This window comes from Oryzias latipes, chromosome 14, assembly GCF_053564925.1.
Source record: "Oryzias latipes strain Hd-rR chromosome 14, Olatipes_Hd-rR_3.1".
Lineage (NCBI taxonomy): Eukaryota > Metazoa > Chordata > Actinopteri > Beloniformes > Adrianichthyidae > Oryzias > Oryzias latipes.
Window position 1 is genome coordinate 25,626,017 of NC_136250.1, and position 27,940 is coordinate 25,653,956.

At 43.1% G+C, this 27,940-nt stretch overlaps 1 protein-coding gene across 1 annotated transcript; it reads left to right on the top strand.

The window, feature by feature from the left end:
* The first annotated feature begins 1,555 nt into the window (after nt 1-1,555).
* LOC144983626 (uncharacterized) lies at nt 1,556-17,041 on the top strand. Its single transcript, XM_078930555.1, has 6 exons — nt 1,556-1,672; nt 9,044-9,592; nt 10,697-10,902; nt 14,364-14,475; nt 15,227-15,398; nt 16,452-17,041. Exons 2-5 carry the CDS (start codon nt 9,143-9,145, stop codon nt 15,356-15,358), a joined length of 900 nt encoding a protein of 299 aa, XP_078786681.1. The 5' UTR covers nt 1,556-1,672; nt 9,044-9,142; the 3' UTR covers nt 15,359-15,398; nt 16,452-17,041.
* The last annotated feature ends 10,899 nt before the right edge of the window (nt 17,042-27,940 follow it).

Below are 27,940 nucleotides of genomic sequence, written 5' to 3' on the forward strand. Positions count from 1 at the left end.
GGAGGATACAGACTACAGTACCCATAATGCTCCATCAATCCATCAAGTGATGCGACTTCGTCTTAACCTTTTGATTATGACGAAGTGTTTAAAAATCTTTTGACAGATTTTTAAACGCTGTGTACCAGAAAAATGGTTTGAGGTCATTTAGCACAACTAGAATTCCAACATAAGGGCCTGGATGCCAGTTATGGTCCAAAAAATATGTCTGGGTCACTTTGTTAGATCTAGTTTAATTTTTATTTGTTAGGTTTACGAGTTTATGGTTAAGGAGCACCAACAAATACAAGCTGTAGAGAATTAGTTGTTTTTCTGTAATTACTGCTGACATTACATTATGGACGACTACATTTGCTGCCTTTGGATATGTGACACATGACAGAAACTATTTCATATTCACAAAAAAGGCTATTTTCTCTTTATATTTGTGTTTTCTTTATGCCAGAAATAAACAACTTAATAAACAACAACTTTCACAATTTGTCATTTTTTTGTTCAGTTTTATGGGACACACAAACAGAAGAATGTGATCTTTTGTTTCTATTGATGTTCATTCATGAAGCCAACACAAATGTTTTTTTTTAACTTTATTAACAATTGAGGTATGATACAATTAATAACGAACAATAACCCTGTAATCAACATTACCTCGAAAAATAATCACCATTGCCAAAAATAACATTAACATAGAAAATAAAGAATATAGGAAAAAAAAAAAATCAATGAACATGACACACAAATACATAAAAACAAATAAGTTAAATAAAAATAAAATAAAAGAATATAGAACCAATCTAAATAGTCTACTACTGGTTAGGGGTACTTGTGAAGTTTGTATTTCTGAACAAAACTAAGCAATTTCAAGCCATTCTTCTTTTTCATATAATGAAGTGATTGAAAGTAAAAACCTTCTTTATGAAATGTGATAAAAAGGGGTTTGGTCTTCAAATATTTATTTTTGTGTATATAAAACAGTATTTTCTGGTATATTATATGATACCACACCGAATAGAACATTTTTTGCGTGTAAATGAACTGGCATTACAATTTTGGAAGAATATCAAAAGCAGAAATCTTCCCAGAATGTTTTTATAACTCTACAGTTAAAGAATAAATGATCCACAGTCTCAATGTCCATTAGCCAACAGAAATGGTTGGAATTAATTGATTTATAATTGGTGTCAGGGTTGTATTCAGCTCAAGAAAAAAATAACAAAGAAATGTGGCAGTTTACACCAGAACCAGCCAAACTGATGTGTTTTAAGTGTGAACCAACTACATACTAAATCTTAATGTGAATTGAACTATACAAGTATGCTTTACTTATGTGATTAATAAAGTACAATAAGTGATATATTTTGTTCTTGTGTCTGTATATGTCAGGGTTTTAATTATTTCTTTGACAAAGAGAAGAACCACACAGGAAACCAGAATTTTTGTTACACTTCTGCAAAAGGAGTGGATGTGTCACAGCTGACTTTCCTGTGTCCTGTGACAGCACAGGCAACCATAGGCTGATTTTATGCACATAAATACACAGAGCCATTGCATCACTTGGTTCCCGCCCATATTTGATAAATGTGCCTGCTGCAGGGTGAGAGCTCAGAGCAGATCGGATCGGAGACGGGACACGTTGCTGGTTGCTGACTCTTCTGGCTCTCCCCTTGCAAAGGTTGGAACACTTGTGCAGACTGTTGTGTGTTTTGTTCTCTTTCCCATAGCACAAACAGGCTCTCTGAGGTCCTGAACCATCTGAACCTGGGGAAGCCGCAGGCATTTTTACAAGCAGCGAATCTTAAAAACAGTCTCCAATGTTCTCAAGTTTAAGCCAAAGTTGGAATCCAGAAAATGCAAGAGCTCAGTGTGTGACCCTCAGTCGTGTTCAGCTTGGATAAAACACAGCTCGACATGATGGGGTGTACTTTTTGTTAGGGGTATGGCATGTGTCGGCTTCAGTGTTACAGTTTAACATCTGTGTTCTTGGGGTAAATGTTAGGCCGTCTTAAAGAAAGCCCAAACCCCTAAAAACACATTCAGTCAAAGCCAAACTAAGGCAGCACATTACAGAACCACAGCCAAGCAGAGAACTTCAACAAGGACCACCACAGTTTTCCAGCTCTCCCTGCACATAGAAAAAGTCTTTAGACAAGATACCCTAATGAATTTATGTTTTGAATAACAAATGTATTACTGCCGTATAAATGTGGTTGCCTGGCTTTTTTTAACCTGTACATTACACTAAAAAAAAGCCAAACAATTGGGGAACTTCATTAAAGGACTGCATAAGTAGTGGTGACGGCACAGCTGAGGCTCAGCTGACTTTCTCAGAAACGCAGGTGAGGGGTGTGTCACAAGGATTTCCCCTTCCATACCCACAGACCGCGAATGACAACTCCACACGCAGATTTGTTGAGATTGAGCCCAACGACATTTTCAGACACTGAGTGCTTTGACTGCAAAAGGAAGAAAGCCACTGTGACCAGTTCCTTACAGGATCTGGTCAAGGTAGATCTGAGCCTCTATTGCTCTGGTGCTCAGGGTTTGTTCCTGAGCTGCCAGGATGAGTGCCTCAGTGCTGCCCTGCCAGCCCTTTCTAGCCATTGGTAGGACTTCTTGATATCAGCCACTTCAGTTTTGGTCCGGTGGTACATCCCATGCAGGGGTTTGTCCTCCCATGAGGATCTGTCCTCCAGCACTGTATCCTCTGCTCTCCATTGCCTGAGACATTCACTGAGCACACTGTCAGTTTTATATAAATATTCTGAAAATTATCAGTCATTAACAGAAACTGGATATTGTAACTTGAAGAGAATCTATCAGATCAGAACCGGATTACAAAAACTACGTAAAACTATAAAAAGGACTCAGAAGGGGTGGGTTTTATATAAACTCCTTTCCACTGTTTTTCAAGCAATAAATGAAGCTCTACTTGACTTTAGTTAATGATCACTGTTTTTAATAAAGCAGATGTGATGAAAGCGTTTTTTTTCTCGTTTTTTTTCCTGTTTTTTTAAATCTATGCATTTAATAATTTCTGTAAATTTGTGTACATTCTTTATAACTTTGACTACAATGTTTGAGATCAATCAATCAATCAATCAATCAATCAATCAATCAATCAATCAATCAATCAATCAATCAATCAATCAATCAATCAATCAATCAATCAATCAATCAGTCAATCAATCAATCAAAAAAATTCCTTAAAATATACAAAGTGATTTTCTGACCAAATCTTTGTTGTGTTGGGAGGATAGGGTCAGCTTCAATGAAATATTTCCTCATGATATGTTTAAACAATCTTATTTATTTTGGTACGTTTTCGTAAGAAAAAGGATTTCTAAATTATTCTGTGAATATATTTCTAAATTTGCCAAACGTCTAGGTAATGGTTTTCTCTTCACTGACCTACTCTATGATCATTATGTTTGGGGGGGGGGGGGGGGGTTAATGTATGGAAAGGATGCAAAATGATGATGAAAATGTCAGTTATTGTGTTCATCTGAAAATTGTTCCTCCAAAATTAAGAAACTCTTTTGTGTTTCATCTCGTTTTGTGTGTTCATTCTTTAGTAACTTGACTAGTTTTCAGAATGAATTGTTGCAACGTTGTGTTGATCACCTGGCTCAGGTGTATTCAGTCGGAGGGAAGCGTCAGCTGGAAGACAGCAGGGGGGGATCTGCATGGAGGATCAGGGTAGGGCAGCTCTGGTTTACAGACTGTTGCTTAGGCTGCTTGAGAATATGCCTTAAATCATAACTGCTGCTTATTCATGGTTTAGTTAGACATTTCTGAAAGTGTTAACAGTTCCTTAAGTGGACTCATTAACTTTCAAATGTTGCTGTTTATTTACACAAATAATGACTGAATTACTTCAAGTGACTGGCCTCTTGGACATCCTACATTTAATAAAAACATTTACTTTAATAACAATTTCTGATAAACAATTATGCACATGAAAACCACAGCCTTTTAACTCACCTCAGACCTCTCAGCTTGTCATAGAACTCTTGAGAAGGTCAAAGGTTTCTGTCCAACCATGGTTATAAAGTCACTCCCATTATATAAACTGACAGTGATTCTGTAGTTGAGACTTTGTTAAATGGGCAGTTGGGAAAGTTAAATGTACATGAAGTCATGATTTGACCCTGAAATTCCTGGAATTCTAAGCAGGAAACAGAAGCGTGCCTGTTTCTCATTACAGTAGACCTCTCTGTCTGCACCTGTATTTGTGTGTTTAAACTGTTTTTGGTGTGAAAAAATTTATATTTCTTTGTAGTGTGAACTTGTTGTTAGGTTCTCAAATATGATATTCCATCTATTTACTTGTACAGACGTTTCATCTGAAGTTAGCTGAATACGTGTTTCATTAAAATCAGAATCAGCTTAATTGGCCAAGTATGTACAGGGAATTTGTCTTTGGTGTCTTTGCTCTCGTACAAACTAGCAAGGTATAAAGAAGTGTAACGGGGTAAGACAAAAAAAAGGATAGATAACAAAAAATAAAGCAATACAAGGTAGAGAAAGGAATAAATAAACATCCCTAAATAAGAAAAATGACTAAGTAAAAATTCAGCAGTAGTTCTGGTGTGACAGTTTCTGTGGTTTTGTTTCGTGTTCTTGAGTGGTCAGGAGTCAGGAGTTCATCAGAGTGACGGTTCGTGGTTTTGGTGCGCATTGTTCTAAAGCGCCGCCCTGACAGGAGGAAGCTGAAAAGGCAGCGTCCGGGATGAGAGGGGTCTTTTACGATTCTGCCAGCCCGCTTCCTGACCGTGGATCACTACAAGTCCTGAATGGAGGGAAGGCTGGAACCAAAATCTTCTCAGCAGATCTGATGATTCTCTATAGTCTGTTCCTGTTGTGTGTAGTTGCTGATCCAAACCAGACCGTGATAGATGTGGTCAGGACAGATTGGATTATTGCAGTATAGAAGATGGTCAGCAGCTCCTGAGGCAGGTTGAACTTCTTGAGTTGTTCCAGGAAGTACAACCTCAGCTGAGCATTTTTCCGGAGTAAGACAATGTGAGAGGTCCACTTAAGGTCCCGTGAGATGGTGGACCCTATGAACCTGTGTGAGTCTGTTGAGAGGACAGTGGTGTTGAGAATTATGAGTGTGGGGTGTGTGGTAGGGGCGTTCCTCCTGAAGTCCACTGTCATCTCCACCGTTTTAAGTTGGTTCAACTCCAGGTGGTTCTGTCTGCATCAGAGAATCAGCCGCTCCACTTCTCCTCTGTATGCAAACTCATCACCGTCCCGGATGAGCCCAATGACTGCGGTGTCGTCTGCCATCCTCAAGAGTTTCACAGAGGGGGGTCCTGATGTGCAGTCGCTTGTGTGGAGGGAGAAGAGCAGAGGGGTGAGAACACACCCCTGGGGGGCGCCAGTGTTAAGGATCCGGGTGCTGGATGTGGAGCGTCCCAGTTTCACCTGCTGCCCCCTGTCGGTGAGGTTTTGGATCTCGTAGGAGATACAAACAGGGGTATTGTGGAGGTGAACAGGGGTTCCATAATATTTTCTATGATCTTTTCATTATGTATTACAGGGGTTCTATCATATTTTCTATGTTCTTTTTACTATGCATTTAATGGATTCTATATATGCATGTATATTGTATTGCAGTTATATGCTTGATTCCTGCCCTCAGTAGCAGATAACATGTGCCAAGGTCACCAGTAGGACTGTTTTTGACTTTTGGTCTCTTTTTTCTTTCTGTACTGGAGTGTTTATGGAGCCACGACACCTGCAATGCAGACTAGACAAAAACACACCAGTCTAATGACGTATTTAGTATGTTTTCATCTTTCCTTACTGAATAATAAAAAAGCCTTTTTGCCTTGAGGACAGAGAGAGCTGATAGCCACAGAGCCTAACAGGTCGTGTTTTTCCACCTCTCCCCTTTTGCAAAAGGTTTGAAAATCCATGCAGAGTCTTGTGTGTCTTTGCATTTTCCAACTGCACATTTCATTTTTGGACGTCCTGAACCATCCGAAACTGTGAAGAGCCGGACGAGACGGCAACAGAAGGAACATCTACTTCTACCCTTCCTCTCCTCTATTGTTGATCATAATTTATCATTTAGTTCTCCATGCCTCTGTTTGGTACAGTGCGATTCATGTATTGTCCCTCTTTTCCTCTCCCCTCCTGGGGAGTGGGAGTGCTTCCAGACTCCAGTTGGCTCATCCGTGCTCCAGTTCCTGACCGTTTACCTCGCCTTTGCTCCTGCTCCTACACCTGGCTGTGGTTCCTGTCTCCGGCTCGTCTCGCGCCCCTGACTGTCCCCCCAACCACGGCTGGATGAAGCTCGTCTGCTGGACTTTTATATATGTAGTTGTAGATTTAGATAAGTTAATTCTTCTGTAAGAGTTCTGGTAAATCGCATGTCCGTCCTGGGGGAGGATCCCTCCTTCATGTGGGCACCCCTGAGGTTTCTCCGTTTTTTCCTGAATCCAATTTTTTAGGAGTTTTGCCTTACCGCGAAGGGGGGTCTAAGGGCAGGGATGCCAGTATAGCTTAGTCAGTTTGTTAGTTCATTTTAGTATTTTCCTATTGAACTCTTTGTATTCGTGATCCTTTTGAGTTCATGTTTTACTTCGAAGCCCATCGAGACGACTGTTGTTGTGATTTTGGGCTATACATATAAAATTGAATTGAATTGAACAGAGGAAACTGTTGGGAGGGGTTTTAGCTTTCATATGAGACATTTCTAAAACCAATGGATTCATTAAAAGTGAGGTTTTACGCTTTTGTTTTTACAAAATGGATAAGCGACAAGACTTTTGTCAGGGACTGTATGTACATGGTGGAAACACGTCATGCCACTGGTATTTGTGGAAGGAAGCGGTGATTGACATCAGACCACCCCACATCACCTAAAAAAGGTATTGGTCTGCACACACATGTTCTCACAAAAGCTTATGTAGGATGTCACAGTGTCAGTGAGTCAGCAGCTTCGAAGACGCTCCAATCAGTGCAGTCAAAGCAGGCCTGCAGTTGCATCTTTGACTCATCTTTTCACAGTCCTCACAATGGCTTAGCTGATTTCAGCTTTTGCCTGTAGGTTGGGATGAGATAGACTAGGCAGTGGTCGGAAAGTCCCAGGGCAGCGCGGGCATCAGTGATATGCGTCCTTTATTGTAATGTAGCAGTGGTCCAAAATGTTTGAGCCTCTGGTGGGACAAGTCACGTGCTGTTTGTATTTGGGTATTTCGACCTTGAGGGTTACTTTTTTGAAATTGCTCTTGCTGTCCCACAGCAAAAAACACCAATAAAACTGTCCAGTGTATTCTACTGTACAGACAAATTTATGGGCTGCATATGTCATTTATAATCATGCATGGTATTTGTCTTTTTGCAAATGTTTCCACATTTATAATTATATTTTTTGTTATCACAGCCTCACAAATGTCCTTCATTACAACAGTTTTGTGTTGTTGTTCACGGCTAACCACGGTTAGCTCACGGATATCCAGTTTTCCAAAAAAGTGAAACTGATGTCTGAATAACTTCATGACTTTATGATGAGTTTGTTAATATTTAACAAAGACGTTTGTTTTCTTTAGATAAAAAAACATCTCTTCCTGACTGTAGATCACAGTTTTTTTTTGAGTCACAAACTGCAAACATTCCTGTTGAACAGGAAGGAGAAACTTCTGCTGAGACTCTGTGAGCATTTCTGTCTTTAGATGCGTTTCAGCAGGAAACATGAGCGTATTGACATAATGCAGAGTTGTTTGAATTTGTGCGCGCTCCCAGTACAGGGGTCAAGGATTCAGGAAGGGGATTTGTGCTTTAACACAGCAAATAGAACTTGCAGCTGGAAATACAGAGGACCAGAAGAAGGACGCTTCAGGGAATGAGCTGAGAAACAAAGACAGACGAGGCAGGAGAACCGACTGAGAAGGAGCAAAGATCATTTTTCTTTTTGTGGAAGCATTTGTGTAGCATAATTAAAAATAAAAGTCAATACCAGAAATGCTTTTTCATTTTCAAAATGAAGCTGTGTGTTGATTCAAAAATAAAATGAAAAAGCAAACAGCTTTTTCTTTTTCTTCTTCAACACCGCTCATTCTGTCACCTCATTAAAATGATAAAGAAAACTGTATTTGAGATTTCATTTTCAAAAAGTTCTCCGATAAATGTGTAGCAAAATTCAATTAGAAATATCTAATTTGATAATTAAAATGGATTAACAGAAATGCTTTTTCCTTTTATACAATGTAACTGCATCAAATGAAACAAATAAAATTAGAAATCAACCCTCCAAAATGTTTTTTTCATTTTATACTTCAACTCCGCTCATTCTGTGACATAAGTAACCCTTGTGCTATCCTAGGCACTTTAATGTTGGAAGTTGGGTCATCTAGACCCACTAAACAGTGCTCTGAACCTTTTTTCTTCAATGATTTGTGATCTTCTCTGGTGTCCATGGATTACATGAAATCTTTTCACCTTTATCCACCTTTGTCATGGTAGGGAAAACACGTCAATGTAAGGGTGGGGTCATCTAAGATAGCACAAGGGTTAAAGCAGCAGAGGCTGACCAAAGTGCTTAACAACGTAGGATAAAAACAAAACAACAATCTAAAACAAACAACATAAAATCAATAAAAACATCAACTCTCACTGAGTTATAAGCCAGGGAGAAAAAGTGAGTTTTCAACTTGGATTTAAAAGCATTCAGTGAACAGGCCTGCCTAACCTGCATAGGGAGTGCATTACACAAGAAAACACACACACATGCATGAGGAGAACACACAAACTCCACACAGAAAGAACCTAGCTGGGATTTGAACCAGGACCATCTCACTGTGGGTTAAGAGTGCTAACCACTACACCACCATGCACCCCTTCATTTGTTCTGTGTTTTTATTTTAAATAAAAGGCATTATTGTTCAGGAACAACTGGTGTTGTCAGAGTTTTACAGAATTTCTTCACATGAAGAAACTAAAGAACCTGAACCTGTTTCTTCTTGATGGATCTCCAGTCTGTGTGCACAGATCCTACAGTCACTAACATGACCTGCATTTTCTCTGTCTGCTGCAGGACGGCTCCACGTCGCCAGAATCAGACGCTCGTCTTTCCAAAGCAACACATCAACCCTCAGTCAGGACTTGATTCTGGTTCATCTTCATTCACCTGAACATGCAGCAGCGAACAAACAGGAGAAAATACCCCGAGAATTATGTAGAAAAAAGGCATTTAAAGCTGCCTGAGTTGAAGGAGGCAGCTGAAGGATGTAATCTTTCTAACTCGTACATCTACAAAGACAACATCCCAGCATATCCTCAACCAAAGTTCCAGGTCAGTTTTCTGAAACATGACACATCAAGTGTGGGCTTGGAAGGAATCCGGCAGGATGAAGGCTTTAGGAATCCATATGGTGGATCCATGCTTTGGTGGAGCCTGCATGTGAGACAGGAGGATGTGGAAGCTGCTGAGATACAGCTCATGGAGGAGACGTACCCTAATATGAACGGGCAGATCGACCTGCCGAAATTTGCGACCTCTCTGGCCTTTTCATCAAAATCCCGGTTGGGCAACTTCCGCTTCAGCTTTCCCCTGGATGAGGTGTTACAGGCCTACAGTCAGCAGGTAAAGCTCTGACCCCCAAATCTTCTAGAATGATCTATAATACAAATTAAAAAAAAATGTCCTAAAAATTGTCCTTTAAGATGAGAAGTCTGTAATGTTCATCATGGAAATTCTTCAACTGTGAAAAACAGAATAACAAAAAAAAAATCCAGGAAATAATAATAACAGTTCACCTCAATACTTTGTAATGTAAGCCTGGTTTCTATGACAGAGGTCAAAGGTTTCCTGAAGGTCTTCAACGGGTTTGTATCAACGACTATATAGTGTTTTTCAACCAGTGTGCCAGGTGTGTCGTGGGAAATTACTTATTTTCACTAAAACTAAAAGATGATCATCATTTATCTTCATCAAAATATCAGTTCTTCAAAAAAAGGCTCAGGTTTCACACTGAGTACAACGCACATGCAATTAAAAAACATCAGAACTGCTGGAAGAGTCAGCAGATCACTTCACACACTGATGCAGCAGGCAGAATATCTACGGGAGTCTGAGAAACCAGCTGTCAGAAATCAGAACTCTGTCTCCCCCTCTGATCTCCAGCGGGATCTCCAGAGTTCTAACCTCACCACATCTCCCATGCCCAGCACACACTACCTGACTCTCATTCACTCAGTCAACCACAGCATACTTAAGATCTGTACTGAGTCAAGCTCAGTGCGAAGTGTTGTTTGTGTCCCTCTGCATTCATTACCTGAATGCAGAGGGACCTGATCTTCTGTCTTCTGACCCTGACTCTGGATCCTTGGATCCTGACTACCCTGTTTCTCCTCTGATGAACTTATTGGCTGTTATCGACTCCTGCCTGCCTAACCCTCATTTAGCTTTGTGTACTTTTAGCTGAGCTAATAAACCTGCTTTATTTGGATCCAGCTGTCTGCCTGTTTTTGTGACACCAGCACACCTCCCACTAAAAGCAATCCAACCCCCATCCTACCTTAGAGGTGTGTACAGCCTCCAATAACAGAACCAGTGTTTCAGAGAATCCAGTACCACAGCTGGAGTACCAAACATCACATCATCATTGTGTTTTGTTCCTACAACACACTGTCTGTTCAGTGGGCCTCTTATTCAGACTAATGAGAACTTCTCTATCTTCTTCCTCAGTTCTGTGCTGGTGGTCAGCCGGTCATGCGGGTCTTTGAGACGGTCCTGTACAAACAGGAAATTATGTACTCAGTGTTGGTCCACAGTCCAAATGGTCCAGAGGACTTCTCCCAGTATCCTTTGTTGGCTGAAGACCAGAACGCCGTCTGCTTCTTCAAAGACGGCAGATTCATCTGGAGGTCAGAGGCCATGTGTGGGACGCACAGGTGAGCCTGAGGAACAGCAGCAAATACAGAGATTTTGTGTATAAATAAAACATATCAGGCCAAAGAAGAACATTTTAAAGCCTATGTCTCCCTTTTTTTCTGTTTTTTCCCCCAAATATTAAATATAAAATCTACTGTAATCTCATAAGTTTTGGATCTGAAGACAAGACAAAAAGAAATAGTCTTACTGTCAATTATATTTTCAGCTCAAAACTGTTCTTAAAAATTATCCATCCATTTCTAAGCCCTTTCAGGATCATGTGGTTGCTGGAGCCTATCCCAACCACTTTTTGGTAAAAGCGCAGTACATCCTTGATAGGTCACCAGTTCATTGCAAGGCTCTTAAAGTCATCTCAAAGCTAATTTCTTCTCATCTCTAACTTATAAAAGTCAAAGGCTCTTTAGAAGTTCACAAGTTTTTGAAATTAACTTCAAATGTATTTTCTATTCATCTCCCACTGTGGAAAAAACAGAAATATTCTTTTTTTTTTTTAACTTTTCCTGTCCAACAGCTGGGCAGACAGACGAGAGCTGAGGGCCTCTTGTGTTCGACATATTTTACTTTAACAAGAGGGGTTATTAATCTTCAGACAAACCAAAGGCATGACTGAATAAACCCCTTTTGTAATTGAGGCCAGAAATACAGAAATATTCTTAAATTGATAAACTCTACAGCAATGTTTTCTCAAATGACTGTAAAGTTTATTGCTTCCATGTTACAGCTGCTTTGCTTTGGGACCTGTATTGAGAAGAGATTTGGTTTAGAATGAAAGACAGTAAACAGCAATCTAAATTCTTTTAGCAAACAATCATACTTCAAACTGGACACATTTGAGGTAAAAAAAAAAAAAGAACGTAAAAAAAAGAAAAATCATGTATTTACTTTGGGATTATACTTAAAGTTGCACTCCAGCTATATATTTTTTAATAGATTTTCAAAGTGTTCCCCATTATCTTTTAACTTGGATTGTGCCATTTTTAGCTCAATTTAAAAAGCCTGTGTCGTTTGCATCTCCTGAGCAGCAGGTTTTCATTAGAAAGCACATACCAGTACACATACCCATTCCACAACAGTGGGTACAGAAGGTCCTGGCTCAAATGCCTTCTTAAAATGAGAAGATTGTAATTGTGCTAAATCCATTGTGAAAATAAATGTAATAATGCAAAAAGAGCTCCGCTGTTGACAACACTTGTGGACATCCATTGCTACCGTTAGCTATTTCCGCAAACAGTGACGTCGTTCACCGTTGAGTACTATTCTGCGCATGCGGGTCAATTCTGGGTCATTTCACATTCACACAGGAGATCACAAAAGTTTGTATTTAACTGAAAATGTGAACGGCTTGAAAAAAAAAAAAAAAAAAAAAAAAAAAAAAAAAAAAAATCGAATTTTTTCAAAACATCGGAATTGAGCATTAAGCGCTGCAGTGTGAACGTAGCCAAATTACATTTAAGTTGTGTAAACTTAATAGTTATGAGCCAATACAGCTGTTTGGGTTTACAGTGTGCACTACACTTGCACACACCTGAATTACATCATATTTTTCAGTTTTGGAGGACCGCCCATAAATCTATGCTACCTCTTTCATCTTGTGGTTACTGTGCTGTTTTTTGACATTTTTGTGACTTTAGGTTGAATTTAGTTACCGTATATGCTTAATGCAGCTAATGCAATGCTGCACTTGTCAACTTAGCTCCAGACTTTTAGGAGAGCTCACTGCTGAACTTCTGGTTCTTGAAAGAGGTTTTTAACACTGCATCATAACTCTGCTGCAGATCCGTGTCTACACAGTGCCTCTCTCTGCTCGGTGAACATTTCAACATCCGCGCTCACATCTTTCAATCCGACCGATGTCAACACGGCAGAGTGTCAATGAAACCTTGGCTGAACAGTTCAGTTCCAGCATAAATTCAAGTTCTGCGCCACGCTCGCACCGTTGGGTTTGAAAGACGTTGCGATTTTTGAAAAGCTCACTGCACGGACAGAAGCACTGTGTAGGCACTGATCTGAAGCAGATCTTCTGTATGATCTCCATACAGCTCATTAATGACAACCGCACATGTTTCTTTCACTCCACACGACACCATACTACGTATACATTTTAGTCCATAAAACTGTCATACCCCCTGTGAGTTTAACCTACCCTGCTGTGTTTACAACCCAACTTCCAAACCATTAGGTCATTCATATAGTGTTACGATAGAAGGTTGAGGAAGTACCCAGGTGCAGAGAGGATGCAGGAGGTTCCAGGAAACAGGATCTTTAATAACTAAATGAAACAAACCAAAATACCACTGCTGAGCAGGACTGAAACACTCGAAAACCTGAATCACTAGAAAGACACTGTAACAGGGAACATCAAAACTATGCAGCAGCACAGGAGGAAGGGAAAGACAGGACTTAAATACATACAGATAAACGAGACACAGGTGGAAACACTCAGGGCAGATGGGGACCAAAAGCTAAACTCAACACAACAACAAAACAGGAAACCTTACAAAATAAAACAGGAACTGAACTCAAAATCTGACAGAAACAAAAGAGAACCAGAACACAAAGGTAAAGAAAAACTAAAACCGTGACATGTCGCCCTACAGTAGGTAAGATTATCTGATAATGTAGGACATTTCAATAGCTATTTCTATCATTTTGTGCTACGAGAAGGAAGAATTTCACCAGGTAAGACAGATTGTAAGAACACCACCAGGCGTTAAGGGAAAACAGCTGCGTCCAACTCTTCGTCTCGGTTCAAATCGAAGAGGCACTGCGGGGCGACCCTGGCCTCAATACACACCCCTGGGGGCCTTAGTGGTCCTCCACCTGTAGCAGCTTTCCAATGGCAGAAAGAATTTGGGCTCAGTGTATTTAAGAGCGCATCATGCAGCGACGTATGGATCAGAGGATGTTCGATGAGCTGTTATGCATGTCAATAAAGTTACGTACTGACGAGAGGATGATGATGTGCTGACAGATTTAAAAAAAGTGTTTTCATTTTTTTGGTTATTTGTCTTCAATGGTCCGATATCTACCCATATGTTCTTCGTCGTGATCAACAGATGTTATGAGCATCCCTGGCGTGAGGAGTCATGATATGTCAAAGGGAAATGTAGGTTTTGACAGAGACATCTCCTGCGTTAAAGGTATAAAATTTAAATAAAAAGGGTACCTGTTAGGGTCGCCTTTTAAATTAGTAATTTTTAACAACAACAAATAAAATTCAACCAAACTGTGGGGTTTGGGGTATGTGACATGAACTTCCAGTTCCAGTAAAGGGCTTCTGGTTCCGGCTAATGATGTCTGCTCTACCTTGTTGTCTGCAGCCAGGTCCTCTTAAACAAACGGCCTTCAAGCATCTTTGCAACAGAGGGGAAATACTGAATCATTTTTTTTACACCAAAGATTAATGTTTAACAAATAAATCCTGCTAGTTCTTCTTTAATACGTTTTTTTTTCCTGACAGGTTCAAGCTCATCCAAAATGACAACAACTTAACAGTTGAGGAGATCCCTCCGTATCTCTCACCTTATTATGTCTGGGACAACGTTGCCATCGCTTTCCACGTCGGGGAAACGGTACCTTCACTGTCAAAGCTGCATCTCCATTCCTCTGAGCCCTCAGCCTGCAGTTTTCCTCATTCTAGCTCCAGACTAGCAAACTACAATCATTCTGTTTACCTCTGAATGAACATCCTGGTGCTCTGCATTCATCTCCTTCAAAACTTCATTTCTGCAGCTTCTCTTCTCTGTACAGAAGACTAGAACCCTCAAGAACAGCTGTCCTTGTCACAGCTGGACTTAGCTGACCTCAAACTGTTGCAAAATCATGTTGAATCATCAGGATTCACAGGAACTTGTAATACTTGTTAACAAGTATTACACACCCTTATGCTGCAAAAAACCTGTGAAACCTCAGGTGTTCATTTTCGTCCACTGGTAAATGATCAGCTGTCATGATTCTCCAATCATTTATGAAAACCAGTTGGTATAAATATTCCACAGCCAGCTGTGAAGGACAGCAGCTCAACCATGAGGTGTTAGAGCACAGGAACTGACCTTTTTGCTCAATAATTAAAATGGAGAACATTTGAACAAACCTCCAATAAAACCCTGAAGCAGGTCTGCCTGGTCCTGGTTCTCCACCTGTCTGTGCTTCAGCTGGTTAGCAGAATCATCTGGTTTCAGGTTCTGAGTGATTGAAAGCTTTTCAACATGAGATTTAAATTTTTCTCTACTGCTGTTAACAGGAATACAGTAAAAATCTGAATAAAACAGTTTGACTTGTTAAAATAAAAGTGAAGCTAACTAAAGCCTTTATTTTGAAAAGGTGCTGAAGTTTGATGTGAATCAACTCAGGCAGAACCTGAAGTACTGTAAACGAGACTCTGTGACATACAACTACAGAGAAGATCTGACTGCTGAAGATCCTGAAGCAGTGATCAGGAACTTATGGCTATAAGTCCCTGATCGGAGGAAGAGTATGTGCCTTGTCCCTCTAGGTAAGGAAGCTAACAGAGGAGCTCCGCCCCCACGGCATTTTAAACAGTGGGGGCCAACCTATTTGTTTTTTCACCTTCTTGATTCCTTATTCTGCTGCTGTGTAACCCATCCATCCATGCATCCATCCATCCATCCATGCATCCATTCTTCCATCCAACCATCCATCCATCCATCCATCCATCCATCCATCCATCCATCCATCCACCCATCCATCCTTCCATCCATCCATCCTTCCATCCATTTTCTCAACCTGCTGTATCTCGTCTGTGGAAGCCTATTTGTGGGGTGAAGGCTCGGTGCACACAATCACACACACTCACATTCACACCTTGAGACAGATTAAAGTCACCACTCAACCTATGAAGCCTGTCTTAACACAGAAAAGCCCCGGCCAGGATTTGAACCGGTAGTAACCACTGCGCCACCGTGAAGCCCCGATAAAAAAGCTGAAAAACTAAATGACAAACACCAGAAAACTTTAAAAAATAAACTGTAATTGTTGGTTTTTCCTGGTTTGTAAATTACGGGTTAATAAAGCTGAACATGACCATCAGATACAGGATTTATTTACGTCATACTTTTGCAGGAACAGAATATTTTCTAATCCAGGTGTAACTATAAGTGATGATTGTTGCTCATTAGGATGCAGAAAGCTTTGGCTGATAATGATTTTTTGCAGATAACAATGACAACAACTTTAAAGGGATCTGAGAGGTTCATGAGAGGTCAACAACTAACCCAAAGATCCAACATTTACTGGTGGATTTCATGGATCCGCTGAGGGAAGAGTTAGTCTTCGTGTTTACAGTCAGCTGAACAGTGGTGGTCGTTCTGTCACCAAAGCTTTTTTTACTCAGATTACCAAGCAGTGAAAAAACAGGTGAGTTTGTGTTGATCCTCAGCGTCTGAGCAGCTTCATCCTGTCTGTAGACGTATAGTGAGTGTGGAGGGGGTAAACCTGAGTTCTTCCAGACCTGGACACTGCATTTGTATGTGAGGATGTGACGTTTTCCAACTGTAAAATCCCAAACATCTTCTCTGTGCTGTTTCAGAGACGATGAAGCTGCACTTCCTCAACCCCCCTCCTGAAACCCCCCCTCCTCTGACCAACCTGCAGCTCCTCCCACCTGCGACGTCTTCTGCTCTTAAGCCAATATTTACACTTTCAACTGTTTGCTCTGAAATGCCTGCTGTAGCTCCTCCCCCGTTTGTCCCCACCAATCACAGACATGTGTCAAGTTGTTGATTATGCTGATTATTCTCTTTCTAAAGATGAACAATAACTAACATGATGACTTTTACTTTGGACAATTTTCCTTCAGTTTAGGTTTTGGTTGATTTCTGATCATGTCTGTATGATCTCAGGACTTTTTACACGATCTTTTTAAAGTCAGATGTTTTGATTTTACTGCATGTTGGAATCATTAATCATTAACTGGAGTTCAATATTTTAAGGATTTATTTTAGCAATTGTGATTGTGTGCTGTTTTCTTATTCTTTTAATCTTTTAACCTTTGAGTTAAAATCACAGAGAATCAAAGAAGCACAGAGCCTTCATTCAACAGTCATGTAACACTGGATGAATGGAACTGACTTTATTCATGAATTCATGTAATAAAGCAGCTTTTGCTTTTCTCGGTGAGTTTTGTTTTTTCTTTTTTCCTACAACACCTTAATTTAATAAGTTTTTAACAGTTTCATGAGTCAATCGTTGCATTCAGAGAGACTTCTGCTCCTGTCTGCAGCTATTCTGCTCCAACCATTTCATTTTTTTTTTTTTTTTTCTTTTAACTTGTTCTGTCCAACAGCTGAGCAAACAGATTAGAGCTGAAGGCTTTTTGTGTTGGACAGGTTTTACTATCACAAAAAGAGGTTATATAGCTTCAAGAAACTAGAGTGTAGATTTGTATAAACCCCTTTTTGTCGTATTATTTTTTATTTATTTGTTACATTTAGTGTGTGTGGGGAGGGAGAGGGGAAGAATGTGAGGGGAGGGTGGAAGAGAGTAAAAGGAAGAAAGGTGAAAAGGTGGGGGATACAAGCACTGATTTGAATAAGTTATTAATTTAAGCTGTAACAATTATACCAGATCTGCTGGAAAGACGAATGTTACATCAAAGGTGAAAATCTGACACTAAGATGAGCGAAAAAAAAACTGTCCATCAATACACTGTAGGTAAGGAGGAGGGATGAAGCAGACAGGGAGCAGTGTGGCAGTGTGCACGTGCACGTGGGGGTGGAGATACATGCATGCTGCCGACGTGAACCGTGTGTTCATAAAGGGAGCCAGATCCTACCCAGCCAGACCAGCCAGACCAGGAAAGGGGAGGAGAGCCCCCCAGGCCAGAAGCCCCCCCAGCATCCGGACCCAGGCAGCCCGGGAGGGGAGGAGGAGGGGACCGCCCACCCCACCAGCCAGGCACAGAGAGGGCCCCCCTACAGGGGCCCCCCCAATGCCCAGAGGCACAAGCGAACCCAGTGTCCGGCCCCCAGGCCACAAGACAGGAGCGCTTAGCCGTACCAGGCGGCAGCCATGGGGGCCACCGGGCGCCGGGCACCGAGACAAAGGCCAGGGACGAAGCCAGGGCCCCCGGAGCCCATGAGCCGGCCACCACCCGACCGGCGCCCCGTCCCCGCAAGCCAGCCCAGGCACGCGACCTTAGCAACCCAGGGATCGCCACGCACCCACAGCCACAGCCACCCCCCTAAAACCCTACGCACTACAACCCCCCCCCCCCCGCCATAATATCTGACCCCCCCTCCCCAACCCTCTCAGTGCCCTCCCCTCTCTGTGATGGGGAGGGAAAGCCCCAGAGGGTCCCAGCGAGCCAGCCCCCAGGTCGGTCCTACCTATGCACTCACACACACATACTCACAATCATCTGGTTACCCTCCCTACCCCCGCCGCCAAGCAGTAACCCCCCCCCCCCCCAGCCGGCCGACCCCCAGCGCCGCATGCCCGACCCTTCCCGCAGCCGACAGGATACCCAACCATTTCAGCTCTGAAGGTTTCTTCTCCAGATGTTTCAGCTTTTGTCACAGATGTTCATCAGGATGTAAATTCTTAGGACACTTTGGAACACTCCAAATTTTGGTCCTTTTTTCATCCGTTTGTGTTTTTGGATCCTTGTCCTGTTAATAAATCTATGAAGACTAAGATCAAACGTTCTAACACCAGCCTGGAAATTTGGCTGCAGATATATTGGAGGTCTGTAGATGTCATTCACCGTCACCGGTGTCAATGTTATTACTGAAAACACAAGAAAATATGAAAACACTGGTACAAGAGCCAACACGAGCTCTGCAGATTTCTGTCCGACCTTCTATGCTATTTAGAATTGGTTGCCCTGGTTACAGAAAGAGTTATGAATCTAACAGATGCAGGGTGTCATGGTTTCAGTTTGTTGTGTCTTGTTTTTCGCTTTAGTTCTTGTCCTGTCTTGTTTGGTTCTGTTTCCTGTTTTATTTTGAAAGGTTTCCTGTCTTGTCTTGTTTCTTGAGTTTTACTTCCCTTGGTCCCTATCTGCCCTGATCGTGTTCACCTGTGTCTTGTCTGCCCTGTCTGTATATAAGTCTTGTCTCTGCCTTCCTCCTGTTTGGTCCGTTATTCCTGTCTGGTGTTCATGTCATGCCATGTTCCTCGTTTCTTGTCCTTCGCCACGCCACAGTGAGTCTTGTTTTGTTTTTGTCATCCTGCTCTGCAGCGCCTTTTGTTTGTTCGCATTAAACCCCTTGCCCTTGAACCGTGTGCCTCCGCCTCTGCATTCTGGGTCCTACCGGCTTTCGAGCCACCCCTCCACCTTGACACAGGGTCTGCTCATCAGTTTGTTTCCCAAACTCCCTCTTCTTTGTCAGACATCTCCTTCTATTCTGGAGATGTAAAGAAGAAAACAATCCCAACACAGCAGCCTTCAATGTGTAAATCAACAGAGTATGTCAGATGCAGCAAAGCAGCCCAGACCATAATTAAGCCTCCTTAATGTTTCACAGCAGATATAGACTTCAACAAGTTTTCTCATGCACTTATGTCATGCGTGAAGAGGTGTCACACCCACCAAACCATCCCCTCAAATAACCAAAAGTTGGACATCATGGACAGAAAAGGCTGTTTGGTACAAAAACAGTTTTTTTACAGGATGACGAGTCTGAGTCAAAAACCTGGTGATCCTTAACGTCAGTATTGGTTCCCACCCTCCAGCCGGGCCTCAACGGCTTCAGCTTTTCTTCCGGGAACGACCTGGATTTCAAAATAGTTTCCGGTAAACCATAGAGAAAAAAAGGGGGGGGGGGGGGGGTAAACAATGCAAAGGTCACGAACTGTCATGATTTTAATGAGTCAGTATTTATCGTATTTAAATATTTATCGTTGATATTTTTTAAACAACCATTCCCTGTCTTTGCCCCACTGACTGTTTATGAGAAGAGTGCAGTTGATGCTTTGCACCAAAGTTCCTCTATGACATGTTAGTCCCACATCAACCAGCTGAGATGGTCCACATCTGAGGACTGCATCCCTCCAAGGACGAGGGCTGGGTCCTTCATCCACTGGGTAGACCAGATGTTAGCAGCTGTGAATTCCAACAGTCCACAAGGCTCTGCAACCTGAAGCCCTGGAGCCACATGTGACTATTTCCTCCCTCCATTGTGGCTCTCTGGTGAAAGAAAAAGAAAATGTTATTAATTTTAAAAAAGGACAAATTTATTTGGCGATAAGGCAAATCAAGTAAAACAAAACAGTTGAATAAATGAAACTTTATCTGTACTTACTCGCCCAGGAGGCTCCCACCTACAGTACCCATAATGCTCCAATAATCAAGTGATGCGAATTCGTCTTAACCTTTTGGTTATGACGAAGTGTTTACAAATCTTTTGACAGATTTTTAAACGCTGTGTACCAGAAAAATGGTTTGTGGTCATTTAGCACAATTAGAATTCCCAGCAAGATAAGGGCCTGGATGCAGCTTATGGTCCAAAAAATATGTCTGGGTCACTTCGTTAGATCTAGTTTAATTTTTATTTGTTAGGTTTACGAGTTGATGGTTAAGGAGCACCAACAAATACAAGCTGGAGAGGCCTAGTTGTTTTTTCTGTCATTACTGCTGACATTACATTATGGACGACTACATTTGCTGCCTTTGGATGTGACACATGACAGAAACTATTTCATATTCACAAAACAGACTATTTTCTCTTTATATTTGTTTGGGGTTACAACAACTTTCACAATTTGTCATTTTTTTGTACAGTTTTATGTGACACACAAACAGAAGAATACGTTCTTTTGTTTCTATTGATGTTCATTCATGAAGCCAACAGAAATGTTTTTTTTTTTTTACTTTATTAACAATTGAGGTATCATACACCAGAAACTGCACACACCGCCCACGGCGCCGGACATCCAGGATTTTGCTGACCGTAAAGGCGGGAGCGCCGTCGATGGTACGGGCGGGTGGCGGGGAAGTGGACGGCGGGCAAAGCGGACTCTCGGCGACTGGTTTGACCTGAGAAACGTGGAACGTGGAATTATGGTGGAAGAATGGGAATTGTGGGCATACTCCACCCACACCAGGTACTTGGACCAGTCAGCTTGATTCTGGGCCGCCAGACACCTGAAAGCCGCTTCCAGTTCTTGGTTCGCCCGTTCTGCCTGTCCATTAGATTGGGGGTGGTAGCCCGATGTGAGGCTAACGGTGGCTCCCAGGGCGGAACAGAGAGCCCTCCAAACTTGCGACGTAAATTGAGGTCCACGATCAGACACTATGTCATTGGGAATTCCATGATGACGAAAAACATGATTTATGAGGACGTCGGCCGTTTCCGAGGCTGAAGGCAGCTGAGGCAGGGGGATAAACTGAGCGGCTTTAGAAAAATGATCAATAACAGTCAGGATTGCGCACGGCCTTGGGACGGTGGTAGTCCGGAGACTAAATCCACCGCAATGTGGGACCAGGGACGGCTGGGCGTGGACAGGGGAAGCAGATGTCCAGAGGGAGGCCGGTTGGAGGTTTTCGAGCGGGCACAGGTTGTACAGGCCGCAATATACCCCTTGACATCGCGCTCCATGGTGGGCCAAAAGAAACAACGCTTGAGTAGTCGGGAGGTACGGTAAACCCCTCCATGGCAGGCAATGCGGGATGTGTGTCCCCATGTGAGGACTTTAGATCTTAGGGCGTCTGGAACAAAGAGAGTGCCCGGAGGACAGGAGATGCCATCAGGAATCTCTCCTTGGGCCCGGAGAACCTTGCTCTCGACCTGCCAGGTAAGATTGCCGATGAAACATGAAGTAGGAAGTATAGGAGAGTCAGAGGTAGTCTTGGAGGTGTTGTATTTGCGACATAGGGCATCAGGCTTGATGTTGCGGCTGCCAGGACGATAGGTGATTGTGAAATGGAATCGATCAAAAAACAAGCACCACCGGGCCTGCCGGGAATTGAATCGTTTGGCACTGCGAAGATAAGCCAGGTTTGTATGATCAGTTAATACTAGGAAAGGTTTTTCTGCTCCCTCCAGCCAGTGACACCATTCTTCTAACGCCAATTTTATGGCCAAAAGTTCACGGTTCCCCACGTCATAATTTTGTTCGGCGGGACTTAGTTTTTGTGAAAAAAAAGCACAGGGCTTATGTTTACCGGTGTCCTCCTCATGTTGTGATAAGACGGCTTCTACTTTAGAGTCAGAGGCGTCCACCTCCACGATGAATTTTTTAGTAACACCGGGCTGAATCAGGATGGGAGCAGACACAAAAAGGGACTTGAGTTTTCTGAAGGCGGCATCAGCCTCCTGGTTCCAGGCGTAAACCTTGTTTATGGAGGTGAGTTGGCTGAGCGGGGCAGCTATACTGCTAAATTACGTATGAACCGGCAAACCCAAGGAACTGTTCCAGTTTTTTACGAGTTTGCGGTATCTCCCATTGAGTGACGGCCTCAATTTTAGCTGGATCAGGGCGGATATTGCCAGCCTCAATGATGTAGCCCAGAAAAGGGATGGTGGACACGTGAAACTCACATTTCTCGGCTTTGACGTAAAGCTGATTTTCGAGCAACCCCTCAAGAACTAGACGGACGTGATGTTCATGTTGGGATGGATCGGTGGAATAAACAAGAATATCGTCCAAATAAACAAAAACGAACCTATAAAGGAAATCCCTCAGGACGTCATTTACAAGTCGCTGAAAGACCGCAGGGGCATTGGTAAGGCTGAACGGCATAACAAGGTATTTATAATGCCCCAACGGGGTGTTAAACGCCGTTTTCCACTCATCTCCGTCACGCATGCGTACCAAGTGGTAAGCGTTACGGAGGTCGAGTTTCGAGAAAATCTTAGCCTGTTGTACTGAGTCAAACACAGATTCGAGTAATGGTAGGGAATATTTATCTTTGACCGTGATTTGATTGAGCTCACGGAAGTCAATACATGGCCTAAGAGACTTATCCTTCTTCTCCACAAAGAAAAACCCTGCGCCGACAGGAGAAGAAGAGGGGCGGATATGACCCAAAGAGAGGGCTTCTTGTATATCGTTTTCCATGGCGCTTTTTTCGGGTCCCGATAGATTGTATAGCTTCCCCTTGGGAAGGGGAGCCCCATTTAACAGCTCGATGGAGCAATCATAGGGACGATGAGGAGGCAGAGCGCTAGCTTTGGACTTAGAAAAAAACGAATGGAGGTCATGGTAACAGGAGGGGACATTAGAAAGGTCGATATCCTTCCCTAGACCAGGGTCAGGACTATTAGTGATGGGCATGGCAGAGTGTAGGCAGTTGGCCATACAATAGGTGCTCCAGTTAACGACGCGAGGTGAAACCCAGTCGATATGCGGATTGTGTTTCTGGAGCCATGAGAAGCCGAAAATGATGGGTGTTTGAGGGCACTGAGTGACAAAAAACTGACAGTATTCACGTTGATAGGCGTGGAAAGGTCTTCGACTGAAAGCGAGAGGTCATGAACGAGACGTTGTTTCAATTAAACTATGCTCTGCACCAGAATCTACGAGGGCTTGGAGTTCAAAAACTTGGCCTTTATTACTGACTTTGACAGGAACAAACAAGAACTTAGAGCTAGGAGCTGGTTCAGAATTTCCCCCCCCCCGTGGCCTGTCAACTAACGAGGGGGTTCGGGAGTTTAAACGGATGTTGCATTGAGAGACAACGTGACCAGTCTGGCCACAATAGAAGCACAATCTCTCATCACAATGTCTTTGTCTTTCTTCAGAGGAAAGCTTGGCGTTACTGCTGCTTGCATGGGTTGGTCGAGATTGCAAGCAGCAGTATCACGGTTGGATGGTAGGGTAATCCTAACAGGGGAAACGAGATTAGCCGAGGGCGGCGGAGGCTTACGTCTTTGTTCTGCGTGGCTCTCGTAACCGGACATCGGACCTCAAGGAGGCGGTGACAAGGCCTTCAAAAGTGTCAGCTTCTGGCTGTGAACATAGGTGGTCTTTAATGCGATCGTTCAAAGATTGATATAGATGCCTTTGAGTGCGGGATCCGGCTAACCTGGTTCGACCGCCAAAATGCGGAAGTCGATTAGATGGTCACTTACCAGGCGGTTACCTTGTTTGAGACTCAGTAATTGCCAGGTGGCTTCTTCCTGCTTTCTGGGTTGGTCAAACACTAGACGGAATTCCCCAATGAAGCGGTCGAAAGGTAGGTGTGTGATGGGATGGGTGGCTAGGAAAGCCTGGGCCCACTGAAGCGCCTTGCTGCGGAGTGAATTAACAATCAGAGATATGCAGCTGTGATCGGCCTGATAATACCTGGGGGCCTATTGGAAGATTAGTTGGCATTGAAGCAGAAACCCTCCGCAGGTCTCAACGTCGCCGTAAAAAGGTTCCGGCTGTAGAAGGACATTTTCCGGGGCGAAGGCGGAATAGGAAGTGGGGTTGTTGCCGGAAATAGGAACTTGGGGAGCTGCTGCAGGGGAAGAGGATTGACTGGTTAATTCAAACAGAGTCTGAGTGCTGCTGTCGAGACGTCGAAATAGATCCTGCTGGGCTGTGGACATTTGAGTTAGAGCATCCGCTTGACGACTCAGGGGGTTTCCTTGCAGGGTGTTGGTGTGACGGAGCCCTTCCGGGTCAGCTGGGTCAGAAGTTTTGGCCAGTTCGTTCTGTCATTATATGACGCAGATTCTGAATGACCCAAGTGCTGGAACCCAGAAGGAGACTCGGACAGGAGGTAAGTTTTTAGAAGATTTAATTTGGCTGAAGGTGAGTGTTGGCGTCTTCCCAGAAGGTGGAGCGTCAGCTGGCTGGAGGCGTCTTGATGAGGAGATCCAGGAGCGAAGCACGAGTGACCAGAGGACTGCGACCAGGTGAGTATCAGAGTGGATAAATCCTGAGGCAGATCGAGAGAAATAATTAAAGACATGAAACTTGGCAATAAACAGGAGCAAGGATAGGCCAGACTAAGCATCATGGGAGGAACAACGAACTGGCGTCGACTGAAGATCCACAGGCTCCTTAAGAAGGCTGCAGCAGTGATGAGGTGAGTGAGAACAGCTGGTCGCGTCCAAGGCAGAGAAGTTGGGGGAGGGGGAGAGTAACTGACAGGCCACCATGACATAATGAAGTGATTGATAGTAAAAACATTCTTTATGAAATCTGTGAAGAATTGTTAGAAACTGCCTTTAACTTTTATTATACTAATGGTTTAAACTTAATTCACTGAGCAAGTATTGTCATCTCAAAATTATATTACATTTGAAGAAAGTACAGCCAAACTATTTTTCTCACAGTTTATTCTCATACTCCCTTTTTTCTGTGCATGTGTGAACTGCTGAGAAGGCCTCAGAATTATCTTCACTTTATCCTTGGAGCTCCTCTCCAGCAGCGACCTGTGGGCGTGATTTTCACACGAGGTCCATCGGACGATCTTCTGAATATGCAAATGCAGGCTTTATATACCAAACCCATCTCTGAGCACCATGTTCATCTGTCTTTCCCCTTCGTGTTTGTACGAAGTAAAACCTCCACAAAACATAGGTAACTGTCTCTGAGTCTTATTCATTCATTTCTGTGTGTAGGAAGCTGAAGGGGAACGAACCTAATTAACCTATTTTACAGTCCTGTTTAGAATCTCCAGTTTCCTCACATTTGGTCCTTCGAGCGCGGCCGGCAGGAGCCCTGGACACCGCTGGAACCCCTGGGGGAGGGTTGTCCGAAAACCGCGCGCGGTCTGAGACCACGGTCTCAGCATTGTCCCATCCGACTTCAGGATCGGTGACTCTGCCCCTGGATCCGGTGGTGCCCTCGGCGACGTCGGACCCTCATGGGCACGTTGAGCAGAACAGTGCCTGCAGTAAGGGCGCTGCGCGTGCACGAGTCATCCTCCGCGGACGGCAAAAGTGTGGACAGTGCGCGAAACTGCAAGTGTAGGGGCCTTCCTTTCGCGGTGGAATGGCAGTGTAGGGATGGCAATATAAGCATGAAGTGTAGGCACCGCTGTGTGGACCGACTAAATAAGGCTGTGTGCCTTAACTTTTGAGGAGAGGTGTCTAGAGCTGTGTGCGCGACTTTTGAGGAGAAGTGTCGTGAGCTGTGTGCGCGACTTTTGAGAATAAACGGTGTCGGCGTCGTGAGCTGTGTGCGCGACTTTTGGGAATAAACGGAGCTCCGGGGAAACTATGTGTGTGTAACACTTTTTATGTCTCTCTGTCTGTGTCTGAGTGTGCCTTTTTCGACACCTCCTGTAGTGTGTGCTCACTTTGATTAATGCCTCGTTATAAAACAACATAGTGACTCAGTTGACAAATAATTACTGTAAATTCCGGACTACAAAGCGCACCCGATTACAAGCCGCACCCACCCATTTTCACGTGTTTAACTGCTTTTATACATACACAAGCCACGTCAGAGTACAAGCCGCGCATGTGTTAGGCGATATTGTCATCTGACAAATCACGGCCAGAATCCCAGAGTGAGTGCGATTCATTAGCACACTGTGGGTGGAGTCAGCTTTGCCTCAGGCTCATGTGTTTGAGTGTATGAACATCTGTCAAACAGCATTGACCTCTATTCTGTTCACAAGTTCCTCAGTTATGGTGTTTTTATTTCATTCTTTTTTTTTTTTACTTATTGACAATCTAGGTATCATACATAAAATTTCTTACAGTAACCATATAATCAACATTACATCCCTCAGTTATGATGAGGAAATTTACATCCGCGATTCCCCATTTCCCATGAGTCTTAGGGGCTAAAGGCGGGGCCAACGCCCGGCTGGCCATACTGTCGTACGTGTTTAAGAATGAGCAAGTATCAGCAGTGCATGGAGGGGTGAACGGGAAAAGCTCTCCTTCCGCTTGTGTCGCGGCAGCGTTATGGTAGTAACAGGGCTGGTTAAAAAAACACACCGGTAAAATAAAGCAGCGGCGACTGAAAAGCGCGCGTATCCTGAGAAGCTGTTTCTCAGGACAGCCACATCCGCAAAGACTATCTTTGTAGAAGCTTGGGTGGACCCCGTGTGAAAATCACGCCCACAGGTTACTGCTGGAGAGAAGCTCCAAGGCTAAAGTGAAGATAAGTCTGAGGCCTGGTCAGCAGATCACACATGCACAGAAAAAGGGAGTATGAGAAAAAACTGTGAGAACAATAGTTTGGCTGTGCTTTCTTCAAATGAAATATAATTTTGAGATGACAATACATGCTCAGTGAATGAAGTTTAAACCATTAGTGTAATAAAAGTTAGAGGCAGTTTCTAACTGTTCTTCACAGGCTCATTCACAAAATCTGATAAAAAGTGGTTTGGTCTTCAAATATTTATTTTTGTGTATATAAAACAGTATTTTCTGGTCTATTATATGATACCACACTGAATAGAACATTTTTTGCGTGTAAATGAACTGGCATTACAATTTTGGAAGAATATCAAAAGTAAAAATCTTCCCAAAATGTTTTTATAACTCCACAGTTAAAGAATAAATGATCCACAGTCTCAATCCACAGTGAGATCCACAGTGAGAAGCTGCAGCGGATGGGTGTGGACAGCACCTTGGTCTCCTGGATCATTGATTACTTGTCAGACAGGCCGCAGTTTGTCCGGCTGGGCGGTGTCCTGTCTGACGTGGTGACAAGCAGTGTGGGGGCCCCACAGGGAACTGTGCTCTCTCCCTTCCTGTTCACTTTGTACACCAGTGACTTCCAGTACAACTCAGAGTCTTGCCATCTTCAGAAGTTCTCTGATGACTCTGCTGTTGTTGGCTGCATCAATGGTGGGTGGGAGGAGGAGTACAGGGATCTTGTGGATAAATTCGTGATATGGTCTGAAGAAAACAACCTGCTGCTGAATGTGGAGAAGACCAGAGAGATGGTGATGGACTTCAGGAAGAAACCACCAGCTTCCCAGCCTCTCAGCATCTTTGGCAGAGAGGTGGCAGAGGTAGAGGAGTACAAGTACTTGGGAGTAACCATCGACAACAGACTGAGCTGGAAGAGCAACAGCACTGCTGTGTATAAGAAGGCCAGCAGCAGACTCCATTTCCTGAGGAGGCTAAGGTCCTTCAATGTGTGCAGCAAGATGCTTGAAATATTTTACCAGTCTGTTGT

Excerpts from the sequence above, each read along its gene's own strand:
- LOC144983626 (XM_078930555.1), top strand. The coding sequence starts at position 9,143 with ATGCAGCAGCGAACAAACAGGAGAAAATACCCCGAGAATTATGTAGAA. Across the intron at positions 9,593-10,696 it reads TACAGGCCTACAGTCAGCAG|TTCTGTGCTGGTGGTCAGCC; the intron begins GTAAAGCTCTGA and ends CTTCTTCCTCAG. Across the intron at positions 14,476-15,226 it reads CTTTCCACGTCGGGGAAACG|GTGCTGAAGTTTGATGTGAA; the intron begins GTACCTTCACTG and ends TATTTTGAAAAG.